Source organism: Semicossyphus pulcher, unplaced genomic scaffold (assembly GCF_022749685.1).
Source record: "Semicossyphus pulcher isolate SPU_LCO1_2020_fin unplaced genomic scaffold, fSemPul1.0.p SCAF_1, whole genome shotgun sequence".
NCBI lineage: Eukaryota > Metazoa > Chordata > Actinopteri > Labriformes > Labridae > Semicossyphus > Semicossyphus pulcher.
In genome coordinates this window covers 33,816,660-33,840,957 of record NW_027211603.1, presented here as the reverse complement: position 1 = coordinate 33,840,957, position 24,298 = coordinate 33,816,660, and the positions used below count along the sequence as shown (strand labels likewise).

Here is a 24,298-nt window from a genome sequence, read left to right as displayed (position 1 = left end):
AATAACAGAATGAACCATAGTGTTTGCAAATTCTACAAAATGTTTATTGAAAAGCAAGACAGGACTTTAAGAACATTGTACAATCATAGAGGGGGTTGTGGGCTCATCTTGGTGTTTTAGTAAAAAATAAAGCTCTCTAAAGCTATGGTGACTCGTGCCTCTTCTTTCACAGTTAGTCTCTCCTGCAGAGGTAGATTCTGACATTACCTGAGAGTCAATCTGGGGCAACGCCGAAGAAAGAGGAATAGATGCTGAAAAATTTCGGCTTGGGGCGTGACTGGACCTGTCCTCTACCGAAAGAAAACACTTAACTCTGTACGTGTTCACATCAACTTTGTTTCTAACGATGTGAACATAAATGCATTAACGTTTAGAACAGGAGAAGTCACAGATCAAATTAATCAGACTGCAACTACCAACAGAGAACAGTCACACATGGGCTTTCAGACAGGCAGCCAGTGAGTGAACACACTTGTGAGGGAAGATTATTTGTATGATTCTCACTGACTTTACAAGAAACTGAGTTAAAACAATAATCCTTCTCTACACTTTGAGCTGTATAAATCTCACAGTAAAAAAAGAGCCAGAAGATGCTGGTCCTGGATCAGACTTGTTATTAACCCCACAAATAAAAAGTATTCTATTCAAAATAAGGATGCATTTTTTGTTAGCATTAACAATTAAGTGCTCTATTCAAGATAACAGGTAATGAGGGGAGCAAGTTTTGCCAATGGTGCCCAAAAAGAAAACTGTCATGAGCATAAAATATGCAGGGAAGATGCGATTGTTTGACAGTTCCTGCATTCACGGTATCAGTTCTCTACACGAGATAGTTTCCCTCATGAGATCCTGCAAGAGCTGCAGTTGATGGAAATGATCTTTTTATTCCAATGTGTTAAAAACAGAACTGGAAGCAAACTTGACTTTTTTCTAAGATGCTAGGGCCCATTATTCTTATGTACTTAGAATGTTTTTCCAACATAATCCACAGAGAACTAAATTGCCAGTGGTTGTTGGCACTTCTTCTCTGTGAATCCTGTCGAGCTGATCATACAGAAATCAAATTACATGCTTTATTAAAGACAAAACTAATGAAAATTTAAATCTAGTGGAACATTTTGCACATTCACTGAGCTTTCATCTCGTTACATGATTTTAGTTATCCTTTGTGGTAACTGAAGTGTATTTTAATGAAGAGCTCCATTCAAAATGACCCATGGATTGACCCCTGGCAACTGAAGTACAACGGAATGAGAGCAACGTGTGTGTCTGTGATAACAACTGAACTCATCACGTCAATTAATTAAATTAGTTTTTAGAAGACTGCCAACAATGCCGACCACGGCTTTGCTGCCAAATTCACGATTGAGTAACACATTATATGACATGCACTCTTGCACTGAGTTTGGTGTCCAGAACGAGTTAAAGGTTTTCTGTTCATCTAGTTTGAATGAATGTGCAGACGCAGGTATGCTCAGCCTGTCTGGCTAAGGCTCTAGGTTCAAACAAACACCTACTTTTCTATGATGACATCCGGATACATTTTGCTGTGAAGCCTTCTGTTCTAATCTAGAAATGAAAAAGTGACATGATGGTGTGAAAAAACATCCACTCTTGCCAATACAGATGTTAAACAAGCCCGAGTGACTTTGCACTTGTTCAACACAACATCTCCTATTCCAGCTCTTCAGAACACATTCTGACTGTAAGGCTACACTAATTATAAGTGACCCATGACAATGTGCAGGTGATATACCCACTGTAAATCCAATTTAAATTTTCAGTGATAAATATGACGCTACAGGGACAGACCTTGTGAAGAGAGAAAAACGGCCAGTTTGACTGCTTGGAATTCCCCTATGAAAATACAGTTATGGTAGAAAACGGAGTACAAAGTGCTCAACAAGAAGCCAATTATTACAACCAATATAAATGTGGGCAACGTTTTGAATAGAATGTTTGATACAATTGTTACATTCTTCTTAAACTATCGCACAAAACAGATAAGGGTTCGGTTTAAGTGTTAAGACCTGGAGAGACAAGTCTAGCATTAAAAAGAAAAGAAATCTCTACCTCCATCATAGACGGTTTTTCTGGCTAGTTATCGAACTAGGCTGGAGGTGTGTGAAGCCCTCACAAACAGACTCTTTCAGTCCTGCTGTGTGGGTGCCGTTTCTGCAGGCTGGCTGGTTGTCGTCGTGCTCGTAGCAGTAGTAGTTTTGTCAGTAGCAGCCAGTGTTGTGTCCAGTTCAGGTGGTCTGGGAGATTGGTGGATGCTCTCCGTCTCCAGCCCGTTGTCCTGTGCAGAGCTCTCATCTTCATCTTCATCCCCCTCCTGATCCTCGTCTTCCTCTCCTGCTGATGGCTCCCGTGGCTGGGCATCAGGAGGTGCTGTGGTCCCTTTGTCTTCCTGCTCCTGAAGGAGGCTGAGTCGGTTATTGAGGTCGTTCCTTTCTTTCTGCAGGGCTCTGCACAGCCGCTCCAGCAGCTCCAGCTTCCCCTGCAGTGCCTTGAAGTGGCCGTCGCGCAGGGTTTTCTACAACACAAAATAGTTTTATGACCATCATTGCCAGAGCTATCAATAAAATTCCTCAGTCTAACCTATTTTTTCAAACCATCCAGTTCAGGCTAGATTCAAAAAAATTCGATTTTTCCGATTCAAATCGATTCTCATTTGAATGACCCAATATTGATTCATAAATCCCAAGATCGAGCTTTAGAAATAGGTGTAAAAACATGTCTGATCAATTACATTTCTGAGTGTCATCTGAGACATACCCGGACTTGTTTAATGCACCTACTACGGAAACATCAGTGATCACTGACAGACTCTTTTTATCGTGTGTGCGTCCATGAATATGTAAGTTAGTTTTGCACTGATGTTTATGTTACTCTCTGTTAGCATCGGCTTTGGCTGCAAGTGTATTTTCAGCATGTTGTTATACAGTATGCCTTTCCCTATAACTCTCGTGTGGTTTTGTTCTTTGCGCTATGAGATCTTGTGGCCAAATCTTGCGAAAGTTGAAACCCAGTTTGTTTAATCAAAACCATGAGCCAAATGATGGACTGAAAATCTGAAACCGGAAAAAAGTTCATAAGCTGTCTAATTCATAAAATTGGAGCTTGTGAATCAAAATCGAATCAAATTCAGAAATCCATATCGATACCCAGCCCTACAATCAGCCCAGATAGCTGTTCACCATGAGTCTGGTTCGGCTCGAGGTTTCATCCTGTTAAAAGGAGGTTTTTCTGCCACTGTTGCCAAATGTTGCTATGTACTGCTCTTGGTGGATTCATGTTGGGTCTAGACCTTCTCTTTTTGGAACGTGTCTTGAGAGAACATTGGTTATGATTTGGGGCTATATAAACAATAATTAATTGATTGACTGAATGATTAAACTGACCGTAAGAAAAAAGCTTGATTGAAGCTTATCCTGTGAAATTGCATTGTGTCCCTTAGCATAACTGAGTTCTTTTCTAGACAAAAAGTTGACAGTTTTACTGTGTTTAACAGCAACCAATCCTATTCAATAGGAATATAAATATTAGACAATCCTTGAAATAAGCCTCGACAGATAAATGTACAAAAGTGACAGTGAGTTCAGACAGATCACATGGTGAAATTCAGAGGTGGAAGTCAGACATTGGGTAAGATGTTGATATGTTTGGGGTGGGCCAAAGTAAAGTGAAAATGTCTGCACTGTTGGCTGTTTAGCGTTGGTGATAATATTTGTAAAAATGTAGAAGCCTCAAACTTAAATACCTAAATATCAAAAGGAAGTCTTCATTGTAGCAGAAAATAGTTTTATGCATTAAATTCTGTGCTCACATCTTCACTGACAAGTTATTTTTCCCCTTTTCAAAGCAGGACATTCTCAAGATTACTAGAAAAATAAGTTAAAAAATATGATGAGAGGACTTTGAAATCATTTTTGTATCACATAGTTTAATATTTTGGGAAATAAGTGTGTTTGCTCTCTTTTTAACTATTAAATAAAAAAACTCTTAAAGCTAACTGAAACAACATGTACACATCATGTTAGGCAGCTTGAGAGGTGTTGGTAGGGGCATTTTTGAACTCTGGACAGACTTAGAGAGTGTGGATCATGAAAGTCACCTCCTCTGCCATCTGCAGCAGGGCCTGGTTGTTACTCTCCCATTTGGTCCTCCACTGTGTGGTTTCCTTCTCCAGCTTCTTGATCTTCTTGGTCATCTAGAGATTAAATCCAAACAGTCAAGTGAGACACAAACAGATTTAAGTCAATAACGGGCAAATATGAGACATTTCTTGCCCTCACCTTCTCCATCTCTTGTCTGAAAGTGGTGAAGACCTCATTGCTTTTTGCCAGAGTGCTCTGAAACTCCTCAAACTTGTCCATGTACAGGGAGAGCTGAGAGAGATGATAGCAGCCAACAGTCATTTTCAAACCCCTTGGTAACAGTTAAACACAAGGCTTCGACAGAATTTTCCTACTTATATTACAGCTACAGTGTTTTTGTCTGCCTTGTCTAAAGTGTTTTTCTGATTCAACAAGGAACTACTTGTGTGTGTTAGTGCAACTACCTGTTGTTTGAGCTGCGTTTCTTGCTCCTTCATCAGCTCACACTTGTGTCTGGACTCTGTAGCATCCTTCAGCAGCTGAAGCATCACAGTACAGTCAGTGCTACCGTCAAGTTCTGCGGCTCTCGCAGGTATAGCAGACACAATGCCAACATGATCCTGAATACCATTTAATGCCATCAATTCTTAGATTTTATTTCAACTAAAATGCTGACAATGTACTACTAAACTAAAAGAAATAAACTAGACAGATTGTGAGTGAAAGAAAACACAAATGTACTCACAAAGTCTCTCTCTCTCTGCTGCTTCTCCTCCAGTTCCTTCATCATCTCTGTGATTCTCTGTAGCTTGGCGTCCATCAGCTGCTGCTGCAGTTCCTTGTGCTTGAACACCTTATCTATATGCTGCAAGAGGAACACATACGTTGGAGTGGGTTGAGGAAGTAACGAGTCATCTGTCTTTTTTTTTTTAAGCATTTAATCTGGATTAAAATGGGCATTTTTAAATTGCTGGGTAGAGTTTAGTTACATTAATTTCTGGAGCAGCTGTGAAACATTTCCCAATTTTATTTCCGGAAGTGTGTGTGTACGAGTTATGTGAAGTGTCGGGGACCAGAGCAGCGGTAGAGCAGAAAAAAGAGTGATCGGTAACTGTATAAACTAGAGGTCGATCGATAGTGGATTTTTAAAGGCCGATATAATAACGATAGTTTGTACGAGGAAAAAGCTGATAGCTGATTAATCGGCCGATATCTCCCTACCCCACGAAAAAAAAAGAAACTAATTTAAATGAACAATCTTTATCTTTATTACATATCCTTACACATAACTGTTGAACTGAAAGTCTATCTCACATAAATAACAAAATAAAAACATAAATCTGGAACAGAACATGAATCTCAAAAAGTAATGAATACCTAAATAAAAAAATTAAGTAGTAAAGAAAATATAATCTGCAAATGAACATCAAACTCAAACTGTTGTGCCCACATTGTGCCTTTCCTCAGCAACATAGTCCAGCTGCCATCTAATGTAAGAAACAAGAAACAAGTAAATCAATTCAATACAACTATGAACTAAATAGGCTATCAAATAGATAATGTATATACTGTATATATATATATATATATATATATATATATATAACTTTATTATTTACTTTTATATATTTAATATTTATTTAAATCAACAAGAATAATTTAAGTTGCACTTTATTAATCATTTTTAAATTGAAATGATACTGAAGTTGTTTTCTTTAAGTTGCTGGTTTACTAAAACCTTTCCGATAAAAGTTTTACTAAAGTTACAAATGAATGGTTATTATCATCATTTAAGCTCTCTGGTATATATTTGGAAGAAAAAAATAGAAACACTATAATATAATTATATATACATAATATAATTCAGCAGACAACTCAAGTAGCATCAAAGAAGTTACCGTAAGAATCTTATATAAAAAGCGAATGTATCGACCCTGCGTCAGTCTCTCGCTCTTTTTCTTTAACTTTACCTACACATTGTTGTTCACAACAGTTTGTGTTGACGCCGTGGCATGCTTTACTCCTACAGCAGCCTTATGCAAACACCGGTTTTTAATAAACCCGTTTTTTGCCACTTTGACTTTGATAATAAGTACGGAGAGTATCCTGAAGTGTGATCTGCTGGATTACATCATTGGAAATATGTTGGATTTGTTTACATGGCGACGCGCTCCGTGGCTCTTACAAACTATTAGTGTAATATATGTTATATGTTGGATTATTTAGAAGAGAGAACGCCAAATTGGTAAGTAATTTAAGTAACAGTTAAATGATTTATTTTCCTCCCTGCCTGCCTGTCTTGTATCGTGGAGAGATGATATTGTTACGTTATATTCCAGAGATAACTTTTGTGGGGAGAAATAAACTGAAACGAGTCAGATAATATGAATCACGTACCACTTTTCAGATGTTCCCCGGTACAGCAAAGGTTTAGCCCCCACCCACCCCTCTCACAGTCTCCACGTACGAGTGGCATTTCATGGTTTTCTAACAGTTGTTTAGAGTATCCTCGGGACTTGCACACGCAAACTTATATTTTCAGCAAAAGTGCCCCTCAGATGATCAGATATGATCCTATTAGTTGTGCTAGGCTTGCACTCACTGCTAGCCAAATTGTAGCGAGCTTGCTAGCTAAACAGAGACAGCAGCATGAGCTCGGCTTAAAAGCAGTGAAAGTTAACGATAGTCTAATTCATTAATAATGCAATACTATAAATAACAACCTTATCATGATCATAATTTGTGAATAAAGCTGTGTCATAAACTTAACTTTAATGTATTATCCCAGGTACCTGCATTACCTGTATGTCACGTATGGAGACTCCATTAAAAAGGCGAATGCACGCGATGTACGTCTCCGCCTGAGGCTGCACAGCCATCGGCCACTATCGGAGCCCAGTTCCGCCGATGATTATAGTTTTTAATAAGACCTATCGGGGCCGATTAATCGGCCAAAACGATCAATCGGTCGACCTCTAGTATAAACAACAAGACTACTTTACAGTTTAGGCTGCGTTTGTGCTTAATAAAGCCTACGACTCCTCAAGACTCAAGCCTCGCTCCTGTGTCTTGCTTGCTGCATGTCGCTGGCGTATTACAGTGACGGGAGTTAGCCCTGAAGCTAGCTACAACTTCGGCCCAGGAGCTGAACAACAATAAGTTAATACAGTTGGGACACTGAAGCAGGAAAGGTTAGCAACGGCTTGGCAGGTTAGTTTCCTCCATTGGTTTGTAGCAGGCAGTGTGTTATTGCCATCTGTTGGAATACAAGGCACACTATTTTAAACGCGATAGCATCCTGGGACTCTGGAAATCAGATTATTTTTAATTCATTCATATCATTGCAGTTTGAACTATTAATATTTCACCAGATTCGAACGATGTATCGAATTTCAATTGAAAAGTGACAGCCCTACTAGTTAGACAGTAGACTCAACCAGAAAAGTGAGGTGCTGATAGCCTGGCTTACCTCCTCCCTGAGCTCGTACTGCTCAATGAGCTTTTTGAGCTTCTCAGCCAGCTCCATGTTTTCCTGCCTCAGCTTGGTGTTGTGGGAGCTGTGCTGTTCCATCTGCACCTCAATATCACTCAAAGTCATCTGGAAGTGAAGCATGGCCTCCTTCCGTTGCTCCTCGTACTCTCTGGACCGCTGGGCGTTTTCCTCCTGTCAGGTAACAAGAGGAGTGGGAATGAGAGGAGGTCAACAAGAAATTTAAAAAAAAATTGTAGAGTGGAGTTGATAAATACAGCTGCAGCGGGCTGAGGTCTACCTTCAGTGTCTTGTTGTGTCTCTGCAGCTCCCTACAGAGGCTCTCCAACTTGCTCCGGGCCAGAATGGCCTTGCTGTGCTCCCCCTGCAAGTGGATCTTCTCTTTTACAATCTGAGACTGCTTCTTCTGCAGGGCCTTCAGACGCTTCTGCATGCAGCGGCTCTCCTCCAACTGAACACACAAAAAAATTGTATTATGGTTAAACTTTGTACCTATCCTGGATAAAAAAAAACAAACATGAAATACATTTAGAAAACTAGGCTCTATTAATAACACAGGAAATGTGCACTAGATAATGAGAACCTGTAAAAAGCCTGACACCTGAATAAAACAGGGGAGGCGCCCATGTTAAAAGGCAAATCTTAATGTTTGACAGCTGGACAAGTTTGCTTTGCGTTTTTTGATTAGTGCTAAAAAAAACAAAAACTTACATGTGTTTATGCATTTCTTTTTAGTCCACATTTGAGACTGCAAACTTATGCAGGGATATTTGTTAAAGATCATTATTCACAGAATGTTGATTTAGGAGATGATATTTTGGAAAACTTCTTACAACAACCTGTACAGTCATCCATGCTTGTGGCAATAGTGGGTTTTTTTCAGGCTTCTTACAAGATAACGATGCTCTCTTTTTCATACTTCCTACAGAGCTCTGATTGGCTCAGCTATTCTATTCTGCTATTCTCTACCTTCCAGAGACAGCAATAAGCTCACAGCGACCAATTCAAATCTGAGATGTGTCCGTCAATCCACAGGAAAAATCAAGATATTCACTCACCAGGTCTGCGTATTTCTTGCACAAAGCGGCCAGTTTCTCCTCAGGAGTAGCCAGCGAGTTCAGAGCCTGCATCAACAGAGCGACTTCCTTCCCTGCAACGTAAAACAGAACACAATGCGAAAAAATGAAAGTAGAGTTGCCTTCACTGTACTGCACTGCTAGATATTTCATTAAACCCCTGCTAGTTAATTTAATTTAAATTGGTCCACACCCAGTGCTGGTTGGAGATCATCTAAACAAATTGACAATCTGACAGGAAGGGATTCACCTCACATTTCATTATGGCAAACTTCAGATTAAGAGTCCTGATTGATGCAGAAATGCCTCTAAGGGCCTGTAAGATACAATTTACGGTTATTACCAAAAGCCTGGTCTTCTCCAGTCTTGGGGTCTCCTCCAGGGTCAAGCTCTACCTCACCCAGGTCGCTGGGACTGTCCTCTCTGCCGGGAGTCTCCCCCCTCTCCTCCTCAGCACAGCACAACCCCAAACCAAACTCTGCAACCTCCTCCTGATGACACAACACACATCCAAATAACTACAATGATGATACATTTACAGCACTTTCAACCAGCAGCTCCATTAACGCAGCCAGGGCTTCAGTGCCTTGCTTCATGACCTTAGTAGCAGCAACTGCTGGAGGGAAATGTTACTCACTACAAACCGTTGCTTCACTTTTCCAGCCTTCAATTTTCCACCAGGCTGAGCAAGGGACTGGCTTTAATCACCTTTTCACTACACTACAGCATGTTACGAAACCTTTTTGGTACTGACAGAAATGTGTTTGTGGCATACAGTAGTAGTAAAGTACTGAAATGTCTGGACTGCTTCGCAATGGTGTAAAATATTTCCTAATTTCAAACTAGATTTGGAATGTTCTTAGAACACAGAATTTTGGCTCCTTTCTTTTGGCAGAAAAAAGGGTCTTCTTTAAAAGGGTTGTTTTGATATCAACAAAAGAGCACACAGACATAATCATGTTTAAAGTGTTTACCTGACATGGACTGTCCAGGTCCTGCGGAGAATCACTGCCTCCCACTATTCTTCTGGTGGCCACATCAATCTTACAAACTCCTGTTGTCTCCATTAGTCCTGATCACACGCTAGAAAAAAAACAGTTAGACCATTTAAATTAGATTGTTGTATGACCAGACCCATGTTTCTAGTAATGAGTAAGAGGAGTCACATTCAGTCTTAATATTACTGTGGCCAAAAAATGCAAGGTGCTTGCAGTGGTATGTGTGCTGCGTCAGGTACCAGCCGGGCTATGGCATAAGATCCACATAATTACTTAGACAAAAACATTGCTAGTGTTTACCGGATGCAAAAACCCAGCACAGATGTCTATAATGAAGGAGTTTACAACTCTGAAAAGTTATCATTGCAACCATTTTGTCCCTTTATTTGGTAATGTTAGGGTTTTCATAACTATATATAACAGAGTATTGTTATATATATATTTTTTTTAAAGCTGCAGCAACCCGGTGGGAAGAGAAAAAGAGACAATGTAGCCCATGTGTTTCATTAGCCTTGCAAGCTAACAGTCAGTTTTGGTGTCAAATTTTGTAATACTAGCTGGAATCAGTCTGGTCAGGAGTCAGTTATTTGAGAGCAGGACATTGTGAGAAAAAATTCAACAGTCAAAAATTTATAGAAGAGTGAGAGACTACCTCAAACAAATCCTTACTGTTAATGTAATCTCCAGAGTTGTCTGATTCTGCATCTAAAATAAATGTTGTGAATTACTTTATACTCCACTTTTTAAAAATTGAAAACATAAAATTATAAAAGCACAACACTTACAATTTATCCAATAAGATCTAAATAAAGTGACTATATTAAAATGGGGAAAAAAGGCGTCCTGTACCTGTATCAAATTGTCAGAGTAAGAGAAAATTTTCACCACAAGGTTTTCATGCGATTGTTTTTTTTTATTGTTTTTGTTTTTTGCTTGGCAGAAATGTGCTTCCATACCTCGCCATTACATACTACGCAGTTTTTCTGCAAGGACTAGCCAGCAACTAGCTAACAAAATGAAACACGGATTGTTATAACTTTGCTGAAAGTGATACCCTGGCATATTCAGTGTATAGAACAAGATTACGAATATTGTCATATTGATCCTGTAATAGCAGAGCCAGCTAACTTCGCAACTATTTCCTGCATCACTAACAGACAAGCACGCTGATCATGTAACCTCTGAGCTCTAACCTGAGCTCTGTTGCTAACTTGACATCTTCACATGCGTGTCCAATAAATATGAAGAAAACTTTTTGCACTCCCCTTTAAGGAAACGAAACAGGTTTAGTATATTTTCCCTCAAATATCCACAACAAATCAATACCGCATAACGCAGTATGATCAAACGTTACTTTAAGGAGTTATCTGTTGATCTCTGGTGACGTTAGTAGTAGGTGGCTAACGTTAAACTTTAGAAAGTTACAAATATACAAAGATAAACACCGACGTAAGTATAATATTTCTGCCGAATTGATGTGCTACTTATTCTACACTTGAAACTGTCTTAAGAAGATTAGTATGAGCAATGTGTTTCTGCAGAGAAACATAGTAACCCATAAACACTCAGATTGTAAAGGTAGTCTGGTGTGACGTCCTATCGATTCAGAATAGAACGGCGCGTACGGTTCATGGCCATTTTAGCTGTTTAGCTAACCGTTCAGCAGCATTATTTATCCTTTAACTGTACTGTCGTTAACATTTGCTATGCAAGTGTATTTATTTAAAAAATGTCAGGTGCTGCCTTGGATAGCATAGAGTACTGTTGGTAAATTAACACTGGTTAATTCCGTAAGTTTAAAGCATATATCTAACGCAAGCTATCGTTGGTGTGCTATTGTTAGCAGGGCTAATCCTGTGCTAACGGCTAGTTGGTGGCTATCCGTACAGTCTAATACTAGAAGTGAACTTTACTTCGGCAAATAAGAAACATGTGATAGTATACGTTAAACACAAGATCCTCAGTCTAACAGGGGCAGGTCACACAGCATTACTATGTTGAAATGATCAAAAAAGTAATCATGATACAATACCAGCAAAGCAAATATGTTGCCGTAGTGGCTAGAGCGTTTACCTGTGTTTTCAGAGTGCATGGAAGCAGCAGGACACAGTTATCAAGCTAGCATAGACTGTCAGAATTAGAATGTCCGGTTTAATTGTTTCAAAGTAAAACCGCTATCTGATGCATTTAAGATTCCCCCATTGGGGGAAATTCTTCTGAAAAGTAAAGTGACATACAGCATTGCAGACTAAAAAAACGGGTTTATTCCATTAGCTCTGTAGTACTTGCTGTATCGATTTCTAGTTTTTTTGAAAAAGGTTACCCCAACCGCTTTTGGTCAAAGTGCGTCTGTTATCCTGTCAAACAGGCTACCAAGGAGATTTGAATTTTGCAGTCTCTCCAGGTTGAAAATGAAAGTTTGACTATTTGCCGTTGATTTTCACACCATTATTAGATCACAATCAAACATATCAGCATAATCATTGCTGGGTCTTGATATTATAGTGTGTGATGTAAATTTAACTCAGCGGGAAAATATATTTGTCATGCATTTTACATTAAATACAATCATACAAGCATCATACCCAATTGGTCAATGCGTCCCTCTTTCGCACATGCTATGAACGTGATTCCCCCCCCCCCCCCCCCCCCCCCCAGCTTTTAATTTGAAGGTAGCACTCTTGTACTTTCGGTAGTAATCTGAAAACCTGACGGAGCTAAAATCAAAACCAAAAGATTCGCCTTTTCTGGTACGTCACAGCGCTGGAGGGAAACAACTCACACCTGATACCCAATCCCAACAACAGCTTCATAAACGACTTTCTTACGTTAAGTAAGCCATTTAAAATCCAATTAAGATCAACTTTTTCATTAGGATAATAATATTAATATTAATACTTTATTTTACTAATAATACTTTTATTTGTATAGCACTGTTCAATACATGTAACAAAGTGCTTCACAACAAACAATAAAAGCCCACAGACAAATAAAATTAATGATAAAAAGAAAACGAAAATAAGATTACTAAAATAACACCACAGAATAAACATTTTTTTGTAAAGGCATGTCGTAAGTAGTGAAATGAAACAAGGGACTGACTTTGTAAATTTGATATCCTCTGGCAGGTTGTTCCACAGTCTGGGGGCTCTGACAGCAAAAGCCCCTCTTCAAGGGGAAGGAGTTCCTCGTTGTAAACTCACTGGTCTCCTCCACCCCGTCTTCCACGTTACTGTCTAGCAACATTTTTTTCTCTGGGCGGTAAGCATGATGAAGTGCTCCTAAAAATATACTTCAGCCACAAAGTGATGCTCGTCATGAGTAGGCCTATTTGCACACCATGTTCCACAATCTGGATACCATCTGGATAAAACTCCACACCTTCACTTTCTACACAGGCTTTATGTTATGCATTTCTCGTCTCCAGTTCCCACCCAAGTTGATTCCTGTGAAGTCAGATGAAATAGGGCTTTTTTTAAAGCGGACATGTTCTCAGTTTATGTCAAAAGTAAAGGAAAATCTGGGTATGTCGGCTACACATGTTGTCACTTGTACTCATAGTAAGTAAAAATAATAATATAATAAATATTATATATTTACAGGGTCATTATTTCAGTTTTCGGCAATTAAGTTGCATACTCCTTAATCAATTCAACAGAGCAAATCTGTGGCCTGGTGAAATAAGCATATTTGAAAACTGCATACAGTGTACAGAGAATGGAAGGAAACCTCTATAATGGGAGCTAGCAGTCCCCCATCAGTGCCCACTGTCTTTTTTTCATTTTTATTTTTTAAAGAATTTTAAGTTTCACAGTAATTCTATTGAAGGTTACATGTTGGTAAAACTTGCTTGGAAAAATCTGTGTTGTTTGTTTTTACTGTTTTAAACTAGCAGAGAGTTCATAAAGGTTTAATCTGACTAAGTGCTGTTTGAATTTCCAAGAATAAAATCCAAACTATCTCCCAACCAGCGATGATGAGTTCAGGGCTAGCAGGACTCACTAACCATGACCACATATGAAGCCTGGAGTAACTTTATGGAACATGAAAGAATAACACCACCTTATTTATGAGCCAAAGCCAAGAAGAAGGAAGCAGCTACTGTAATAAAAAGCGCTAACACCATATGCATCAGGTCAGGGTGCTTTTGTTGCCATCGGGGGGCGCTATTGTTGTATTTTCTACATTTGACAAACTCTTGTGATAGTTAATAAAATCTCATGACACTTGGCTGATGTGTTTCTGTAAAGTAGGCCTATAGTATAACTTAAGCAAGGTTCATCTGATCGATTGGTCCACTCTAACCTCAAAGATTAAATTTTGACAAGTGTGTTTCATATGTTAAAGATTATAACAGAACTGCCACCCCAACCCGTAGCATGCTGTACACAATATGATGGGAAATCATCTAAAGGAACCTGTGATGCAGAGCTGCTCTGCTGTCAAACATACAGGCTATTCAAGTGTATTTACTGTTAATAATGTTGACTTAGTGAGATGACATCATTATTTCTACTTTATAAATAAAGTAGGCTATATATAAAGAATATTCAGGTCGATACTCAATATTAATTAATCAGGAGGATCAAAAAGATAAGGTTAGTAGCCTGTATCTCTTATTTGACTCTGATAGCCTATTCCAACTAGTAGGCTAATGCTCAAAATAGTCACTGTCTGTGTTAGTTGATTAACAGAAAAACACGAATAGCATTTTTTTATGATTAAAAATGTATAAATCGTTTAAGCAAAAGGGGAAACCACCCAGTTACCACCTCTCCTATGTCAGGATTGATTGCTTTTGTCTGTTTTTTTATGATTGGTAACTAAATGTTTCAGTTATGGACTGTTGGTCCAAAAATTAGACTGCATCTGACTACACAGACAGTTTTGGTTGTAAATGACACAAATCACCTGAATATGCTTTGAATGTATGACAGAGTGAAACAGAGCGTATTTTTTTCCAGATGAAAGGTCTCTTCCCGCTTTGTTCTGCAGCTGTAGGAAGCTGAGCGATAAAGCGAGCACATTCCTCCAGCTCTTCTCCCGGTGCTGTAGTAGTTTCAACTGGGAGGTCTTTGCTAAGCAAACCAATCACCACGCGGCTCTGTGTTGGGAACAGAACCCGATTGGCCCTCAGCAGGAGAATCTTTAATATCGATAGCTGATTGGTCGGACGAATTCTCCAAACGCTTTGAGACCCGCCCGTTCGCCTTCCTCAGTGGGGACGACGTTTTCCATCCGAGAGAAGAAAAAAGGCAGGAAAGAGAACAACCAGCGGACGGAGGGTTAGCAGGAAAAAGGGACAAACCTGCGCCGCTTCTCTGGGATTATAATACATATTTCAAGAGGCGACAAGAGCAGTGTTCACCGGTGCTTCCTTTACGGTACGTTCTCCGCTGCTTTTGTTGTCATAGTGGCTGATAGTTTGGCTGAGTCCACTGCTGTGAGACACACTGGTGTCAGATGACACCAAAATCATCTTGTTCCTCTCATTTCTTCCAGTGCACAAAGAGGCTTTTTGGTGTTGATGACTAAATAATAGACCTGTAGTGCACTCTGAAGGGTTAGTTGCTTCATCCGTTGTGTCTCCTGGTATACACTGTTGCTGTTAAGAAAAAGCACTTTAGGCTGTTGAAGCCACTGTGAAGTTCACACAATGAAGGGTTTCCTTTGCTTGTTTAGTTTTAAAAATGTATTACTCTTTATTGTAAACGTACGTTTTAAAGATAAAAATAACTACATTCCGTAGAGTAAGTTCCCGGGGGGGGGGGGGGGGGGGGGGGGGGGGGGGCTGTGATATCTGAAGGGGCATTGTTGTCCTCCCCAGAAAGGATGAATGTCACAGCTGTCTGATCAGTGGTAATGGAGGTGTGACTTGAGGATTTTAGAGACACTTTTCTCACACAGCTCACTAAAAATATAATGTAAAATGCTCAGATGTAGTGTTCTTTGTCGTGCTGGTCTGGAATCAGCTCATGTGAATTGTGTCATGGAGGTTGGGCTGGGGTTTTCCCCATTGTTGTGCCTCTCATACAAGTCACAGTGTTAAGCAATGATTTTTGAAAGATCAATCCTTGGACATCTTTCAGCAATAGAAAAGGTAACTACACCCACTGCTGTGTCAAAGGTCTTCACCAAATCTTCAGCATTTTAAGGATATTTAACCCTTTTCCAAAGTCCCAACTCTGTCTCTTCATCCATAACAAGCTGATTTATGGATATAACCTAAATACTTGCCTGTATTCTTTCAGCTGTGATGCCCTACTGCATGAGTGCATCAGAGAGTGCTGCTGAGAGGGTTGCAAACTAAAGAATTGGAAAATTGATAATTGCTCTGATACAAGTTGCTTGTGAAATAAAGGCATAAAATTACGTAGGCTACAGATGTGTTTTCAATGTGTTAATTTTACTGTTTAACAGTAATACGGTTACCAGTAAAAAATGGATCATATCTGTAAGTTTTAGTAATAAATGCATTTATTTGCAAATGTAGAGTTTAGGATTTAATTGATTAGGTGTTTGATCAAACACTGTCAGGTTCCAACCTCACATTTTTAAATTATATCTGAAAGTCTGGCATGATGAGCTGCATGCCCATTAGTAAATTAACTTTAGTCGAACTTTAAATTCTGTGACTCTTGTACTGTTGGTAGAACATCAACCATCATATGGTTTTCTGATACTTTATAGACTGAATTATCAATCTATAATGAGAATAACCAACAGATGCACTCATACCCTAAATATATATTCCAGGAACATAACATTTGTTGGCCTTTTCTAGGCTGAATTGAAAAAAAAACCAGTAAAAAAGTAACTATAAGATGTTGCTTTGATGTTTATGTTCTGCACTACAGCCAGAAAAGGCCATTTTGTTTTTTAACTACCTGGTAATTAATCTGGGTGGTCTCTTGCCTGATGATTCAGCAAAGATTTAGTCTATTACCCTCTTGTTGTTGTCAACTTCACTGCAGCTATTTTGGGTTTAAATACTGGTTCCTGGTCTGTTGCTGTGGAGCTTATGTACATATTTGCTGTGGCTGACAGGAAGACTGGCTTCCTTGGTGATCTGATCATTTGCAGACGGAGCCCATGCAGTTGCTGATGTGCTGTTCCTTCTCCTTCTTTAACTAGTTGAATTTGCCTCTGACCCACTGAATCTTCTCCAGCCACATAAAAGAATGAAAAATGAGCTCAGCATTGAGAAGAACGAGACCAACAGGATGCTCCGGGGGGCTTTTAATCTGAATATTTAATGTGAAGGTGTTGAGGATGATGAGTTTCTAAGAGGCACCACTGTATTTCTCTCATTGCACATCATCATAAAGTGTCCTGAGGTTTCACACAGCAGACAGCACCATCTGTTTAGCTGCCTGAAGCTGCCTGCTTTGTCTGTGAGCCGGCATTACCAGCCTGCACTCTGCTCTCTCCATTTACTCAATTCAGTCTGTGTACTGGCCCTGAAGGTTGCAAAAACTAGCCATCCTTCTCTCTAAAGTGTACACACACACACGCACGCACGCACACACACACACACACACACACACACACACACACACACACGCATTGACATGTTGACACAGATGCACACACACATGCTGCAAACTGAAGGGTGACATTTGTGTGTGGTTGTCATGGAAACAAAGAGTTCCTGAAGGCGACCAAAAGCGACAAGCTCCTGGTTCAGACACTGTGTGTGTGTGTGTGTGTGTGTGTGGCTAGGGTAGCTTATGTTGACCCTGCTGGTCTTTAGCATCCGGGACTTTTAAAAATGTATTTTAATGATGTTTGTTGCAGTGGGATAACTCTAGACATGATGGTCTGAAAGCTTACAAGCGACATTTATTGGTTTAAACCAATGACTCTATATATAGAAGGACGATGCGTCTCTATCTGCTATCTAACTATCTATCTACCACTGTATGAAATTGAAGCCAAAATAGCCCCTGTGATAGGACCTGCTATCTTGCGCTGGTGACGTCATGTTGAGCCAGAGTTGTGCAGTAGAGATCGGCGAGTGGAGCTGCCGTAGCCACTCTCACTAACCAAAACTCATACTTAACTTACAGAAAAAACAGCAAAGATCCTGCACGCCAGTGTATTTAACAGCAGAACAGCTTCTTGTGTTGGTCTAAGGTTAATGTTCACAGATATGGAAACTTCAATGACTGTAGTGGTTGTTTTAGTTTTGTTTCCTCTCGCCGGTCCTCCTCTACTCGTCCTCCTGTAATCTGCAACAGATCGGCTGCAGGAGCCATATTTGTCAACAGAGCTGTCAATCATCCTTCTTACCGCATCAAATAACTAATTGAAAATAAACTTGTCTGAAAAATGAACACAAATCAGCATGATAAGAACTAATTATAATGACAGAAACCATGTTTGATTAAAATGTATTTGACCTGTATTTTATTTTATAGTTTGACTCATGTCCCATCTGTAAACATGGAGGAGGCGGGCTTTATGACCTATACTGCAGCCAGTCAGCAGGGGGCGCTCGATGTATTTTGGCTTCCTTTTTAGGGAGCTGTCATATCGTCCATCTTTTGATACAGTCTACGGTTTAAACTTGAACACACTAAAGGAAAGCAGAAGTCCACCCATACGCACAGGGGTCAGAAACATGGTTCGTAGAGAGAAGATCAGCACTTAACGCTTCTAATTTCCACAAGCTAACATTTCCTAATTACCGTAGCTACCTGAGCCAAACGGTCAGTATCACAGATACTTCATGACCTATTACTGTACAAAGAGGCAGCACTCATTCTGCATAAAAGTTTTTACTAGAATCCAGGGGTATTTTTATTTTTGTAGAGCAGATCTGTGTAGTGCGTACACACCAGGACACGCTCTCACACCTGCTGTAGCCAGTTTCATTGATTATAGTGGAAGCCACAGCTGTTCTGCTAATGTTACAACAAAGGTTAGCCTACCTGTTGAATGTCATATCTCATCTCCATTGCTGTGTCCAAAGAATAACAATGGAAAACTGTTGAGTCAAGTTTAAAGTCAGCAAAAAAGCTTGCTTTGCCTTCTTTGTTAATGCTATTATTATTTGTTTTTACTGTGTTTTATCATGTGTTTCATGTTTTTAAAGGGGAAAAATAAGCATTGTGATCATGGTTCTAAAACTGAAACATATGAGCAATGGTATTTATATTCATATTTTCATCATGACTGAGAAGCTTTTCCACCATGAAAAGTATACAGAGGGTGTAAACACTGCTGTGTCCCCATGTAAAATATGGTTTGCTCTGTTCTTTCCAGTATGTGACCTGTGTCAAACCAGCAGAACTTTTGTTTGTCTGTCTTCCTGTGTGGTATATCAACATCCTGTCATTTGTTGCTCCACCCGCTGAAACTCAGGCCAAACCATGAGGAGCCGAGTCTTTGCCTGGTAGAAGAATCTGTAGAAGAAGTACGCATCTTTGCTTTTCTACATGACCAGCTTTGACTCTTGATGGCTGTAACACTTTAGGAAGAATGCTGTAATATTTGCCCTGGTGCAGTTGAAAGCAATTGGTATGTAGCTGACAGCATGTGTGCCAGGCTGACAGTGTACCTTCAGTCACCCCGGCTGCTTAAACACATTCCAATCCCCCCACACTATTTACTTTCCTCTCACCAGCTCCTTTTTACCCTCTTTCTCCTTGTTTCTTTTTGAACTCCCTCTCTTGCACTGCCCTTCCTGTCTCTTACTTTTCAATCTGTCTCTCCTCCCTGTCTCTGTGCTTTTCTTTCCGGATCAGTGACTGTCGGGCCTCTCAGAGGTCTCTGAAGTCAAGTTGTTGTCAGCTGGGTCTGTAACTTATTTACTGTGTGACCCAAACTTCCAGACTGTTGTGGAGGACTGCTTCATGAATAATCCACCTTTGATCTTGCAGTTCATCATGCTCTCCCCTCTTTCATACTGATCCACTGATCCACTGTAAATTAGAGTAAGCACATCAGGACACTTCTATTTCTGTCTGGACTGCAGATTCATACAGGATCAATCGTTTTTTGCTCTTAGAATGGCCAAAAACATTTCTGACTAACTCTCATGCTAATGCTAACACGTGAGCTCTGTCAGTTGTCTGCCAACAAACACAAGGATGTGTTTATGTTAACATATGTATTGCATCAGCCATATTGACATGGAAGGTGTGATCTGAGAGAGGTGTGTGAGTAGGAAGACAACTTATCCGTTCCTACAATGAAAAAGATTACAAGGATGTGTGAAAAAGCTTCTTTTTAGGGATTCAAACCTTAGCGTAGCATCGAAAGAATCAGAACCGAGAGAACAATACAGGTTCTTAGATTCATCTGCATCACAGCAGCCAGGATTTCTGCTGAAGCCTTAACCTTGTGGATCCCAAATTAGCCTTTGGTTATTCTCAGTTTTTTACCATTAATTCATCTTACACACACGCAGCAGCACAGCAGCTGCTAATTAATCCAGTATATAGCAATGGGTTCTAAAGCTCCAAACAGCAGCAGCAGAGAGAGCTGATGTGTGAGAGTAGGCAGTGTTTTATTCTTGGAGGGAGTGTGTTCTCTTCTGAGTGGAACAGTGTGTGTGTGTGTGTGTGTGTGTGTGTGTGTGTGTGTGTGTGTGTGTGTGTCTATCTTTAGCTGTTTGTTTAGGACTTGGTAATTATGGCAGCACAGTTTGAGTTAGAACAAGCAGAGGAATGCCTTTGGTTTGACCCTGTCACTGAAACTTAACTGTGCGTGCGTGTGTGTGTGTGTTACTGTGTATTATGTAGTGCAGCTTTAACTGTAGCTTCCTCACCTATCTGTGGTGCTGTGTGTTTGTTAGACAGTCGTTTTTGCTAAATTTTCCCTCTTAAGAGACTGACGCCTGGTCCACACTGAAGGCCTGAGTCGAGCCAGAGTGTGAGCGGAACGTCTTGCTTGTTGTTTTGCTGCCTATGTTAACAGCTTACAGCAACACAGCCTGTGCTGCGCTGCTAACACAGGCTGGTTCTCGACAAAAACGGACTATGAAAATGTAAATGATATGGATTAGATCGTATATTCGAATAGTCATTAAAATAGTGATCTCGATTATCTCAGTTTTGTTCTCTTTGGCGGCACCTATGGCGGTAAACGGTAATTGTGGGAGTACACTTCCCGGATATCCAGACAGTGTCACATGTGTGTCCATGGTTAGCTCCGGTTGTAAGTCTTGATTTTCCTGGCTGACGGTTGCTTTCCGGTCGGTTTGCCTTCATCTGAGCGTCGAATTTGTTTCTTTATTTTTGAAGTTGTATCTGTAGTCATCTGTATTTTCTATGTTTGTTCAGCCATAGTAGATTACTGTTTACGTGCAACACTTGCAGAGACTGGAAAAGCAGCCACTTAACTCTGCCTACCCTCTCTGGCAGACTAACCACTGCTGGATGATGGAAAACCCGTCACTGACTGGGCGCCACTTGAGATTTTTTCTGCGAATGTCGCCCCGGACACCCAGTCTGTAATACTTTCATGAGTGGACCATAGGCTCAATCACCATTGTGTTACCTCATTTGGCGATAGAAAGTGAATTAACAGACATTTATTTAAATGAAAATCTACAAGATTATGTGTTTAATTTATAAAAAATTGAAAAGTTCATGCGACTATTATCTCATCTTTAAAATATATTTTTTCCATTGTTTTCACTGCCGCCTGGTTGTAATGCGATACTACTGCCAGGCGGTGGCTGTAGCACGCCTAAAAGCTGTTTACTCACCGCCTTTTAATAACACAAGAAGAATAATTGTCGAATAGTTCCCAGTGAATATCGAATAGTATGTTTGCTTGAAATGCCCATCCCTAATATAGATAGTCACATTAAAATAATACCAGCAATAACCTTCCACCAGAGGTTTTCACGGTCCAAAGTTTTGTCCCCGAAGCAATTGTATGACCCGGAACCGAACGGGATCCGTCTATTATTTGAAAGCTGGGACCTGGATTCGTGCTGAACTGAGAAATGTCGGACCCGACCCCGGCCGGATGAAACAGACCCCATCAGCACTTGCTTGCACTTTTTCTTTCATCATGACCAGTACTTTGTATACACGTCCGGGTCTGCCTGGCTCCACTTAGGTATTGCACAAAATGTTGAACAACAGACCCAGAATCCAGGGTTATAGAACGAGTCGCGAGTTGCCCACACAAAACGTGGACCCCTGTTCGGGTCGCAGGTCCTAGGGTTCCGGTGGACTCGTGAAGACCTTTACCTTCTGCTACCTTAGTCTTAGTGTCGATCTGTAGAATATGTTTGAGATTTCTGTCTTAACTAAATCTTTATGTGATTGATATTGAAGTGAAACATTATTCATGGCCCTTATCAAAGGCACTCAAAGTAAAGAGACAGGGCTGGAAGCAGTCGCTCGACTGCAGTGCAGCAGCTAAAGCGCTCACTTCGTGGACACTGTGACCGTGCAAGCCGCAGCAGTTCAGCAAGCAGTTGCACACGCGGCTAAGACGGGCTGTATGGCCCAGGCATAAGTCCTGTCACAAGGTTTTCAATATTTTTTCAAGTAACGTGGAGAGCAGGCTGAACAAGCGTTCAGCATTTATTGGGGAAGTTCCCCTGCTTTTTGAAAAAAGAATTCAGGCCCTATTGTTTGCCAAATGTTGTAATGACAAGTGCATTTTTGTGGCATGAGTGTTTGTGTGTGATTACTTGCATGATTATGAGTTTGTGTGTTACTTTTGAGTTGGCTGACATCGCACCAGCAAGCATTGACCTCTTAGGCGTACACACACACTCTCTTTTAAACTCCCTTCACTAGGAAGAAGCCATAACTTAGTTTGTTATACACACAGCAAAGATCAAACACACACACACACACACAAAAAGATGAAATACACACATACATACACACAGGCACAGTTTTCCTGTTTGGGTGGAACCACTGGATGACATCACTGCCTGCTTCTGGTGGCCTCTAGGTGATCTGTCTTCCAGATGGAGAGAATAGGAGCAGCAGTTAGTCACTAACTAGGACAGGCCTAGTTTCGTATGAACACTTCTAACATGATGATGATTTCTTTAGTGATATTAACAGCTTATATACGTGTAATGTTGCTGGCACTTTATGTGTCAGCATACAATTTAGCATTTTCCGTCACTGAAACTGAAACTGAAATTATTTAAATCTTGATTAATGTGATGATTATCCTCTTTGTCACTCTCTGTCAGAATGTGAAGAAAGTGCAAAGTACCTGTTAATATGAGAGGCTGCCATCTAAAGTCTTGTTTTGTCTGACCAACAGCCCAAAATCAAAGATCTTCAGTTTACTTTAACATACAGCGAGGAAACGCATTCAGAAGCTATAGCTGTGTGTGTGTGTGTGTGTGTGTGTGTGTGTGTGTGTGTGTGTGTGTGTGTGTGTGTGTGTGTGTGTGTGTGTGTGTGTGTGTGTTTGTTACACTGAGAAAACCTTCACCCCACCACTCCACCTCTGTTACATTGAAGACGATTCGAACAGAGGCGTGACAGTCCCGCCTTGAACTGGCAGTGTAAAGGGGTTATTGATTATAATGGACGTTAAAAGTTTGAGCTGCGTTGTAGAAACTGCTTTTAGACTTTAAAAAACATTTAGTTTCAGAATCTGAATTATAATAATTGTTTACTTTTCCATTTATATCTGAATACTGACATTTAACAGCCCTTGTTTGAATAGAGGGTAAAGTGGGTTAAGTCAGGCAAAAAAGTTAATCTGTTTTACATTTGTAGTCCTGACTGTTAACCTTCACAGATTACAGAAGCCTGTACTGCTTTTTAGATGGAAATATTTCTGGACAATTTATTGGATCCAGTAGCTGGGCTTTACTGTTTGCCTCATCCAGATAATAATATTTGGTGCCAGCAGGTCCGGAGCTGCTGCTAGAACAGAGCGTGTTAAACTGCCTGCTTCTTTTTACAATCTCTACACTGTGTCTGTATAGTGAGCAGGAGGCATGTGTATAATGAGAGAAGTGTAAAGAACTTTGGGATATTTGAATGGGTTGGTATTTGTACGTTAACAGATGCTATAAAATGTAGGAGTCAGATAGAGAAGTCTACAGCTGTTATTTCAATGTTAAAGATAAATCATTAATATGCAGTTTTCCAGGACTTGATTGGGGTCTGGACCTGAAAAATGTAGCAACATCCCCACTCTAAGGACTTCTTGTCCATGTCGGCATGTAGTACTTGAATGCAGAGTTATTTTGTCATCATTTATTGAATTATATTCTCTCAGAACAATTCAAATGTAGATTGTTTTTAACTCAAACTGCTGAGGAAGAACTTCCCCTCGATTTGGGGGCAGATTTACTCAGCTTAATCGCTCAGTTGCCTCTGCTGTTACTCAGATGTGACCAAGCCCACATGCTTACATGGAGTATCTGCCTCAGAAATCACACACAAAGATCATATCAAGTTCTCTAATCTGTCTGCTCCCACAACATGTCTTTAAAGTTTCTCTATCCTTATCTCAATCTTTATCCTTAAACTGATGCACTATGAGCTCCAGTTTTCACCCTGCTTCACCTGTTGACTGTCCTCTGAGTGAGTTTACACTGCGACAGCAGGAACACACACATGCTACACTGTCATTCTGCTTCTTGTAGTCTGTTATTGTAATATATAAAACCATCAGTGTGTACATCCA

At 40.1% G+C, this 24,298-nt stretch overlaps 2 protein-coding genes across 4 annotated transcripts in view; one reads left to right on the top strand and one right to left on the bottom strand.

Annotated features, from left to right (window-relative positions):
• Positions 1-22: 22 nt before the first annotated feature.
• txlng (taxilin gamma) lies at positions 23-11,787 on the bottom strand. Of its 3 annotated transcripts, XM_069662758.1 has the most exons (12): positions 11,697-11,718; positions 10,317-10,369; positions 9,641-9,749; positions 9,010-9,157; positions 8,649-8,740; positions 7,871-8,041; positions 7,570-7,764; positions 4,846-4,965; positions 4,565-4,639; positions 4,299-4,391; positions 4,118-4,213; positions 23-2,536 (listed from the first exon to the last, which is right to left on the bottom strand). In XM_069662758.1, the coding sequence occupies exons 3-12, from the start codon at positions 9,731-9,733 to the stop codon at positions 2,150-2,152; spliced, it is 1,470 nt and encodes a 489-aa protein (XP_069518859.1). In that variant the 5' UTR covers positions 9,734-9,749; positions 10,317-10,369; positions 11,697-11,718; the 3' UTR covers positions 23-2,149. The 3 variants fall into 3 exon arrangements, with proteins under 3 accessions (XP_069518859.1, XP_069518877.1, XP_069518868.1); XM_069662776.1 differs by lacking the exons at positions 10,317-10,369; positions 11,697-11,718 and adding an exon at positions 11,738-11,787; XM_069662767.1 differs by lacking the exon at positions 11,697-11,718 and having other exon boundaries at positions 10,334-10,826.
• Positions 11,788-14,901: 3,114 nt separating this feature from the next.
• ccdc102a (coiled-coil domain containing 102A) overlaps positions 14,902-24,298 on the top strand; it is a 71,076-nt gene continuing 61,679 nt past the window's right edge. Inside the window, exon 1 of the mRNA XM_069664681.1 lies at positions 14,902-15,048. The gene's annotated coding sequence lies outside the window, so the exon portion shown is untranslated. The remainder of the gene's footprint in view (positions 15,049-24,298) is intronic.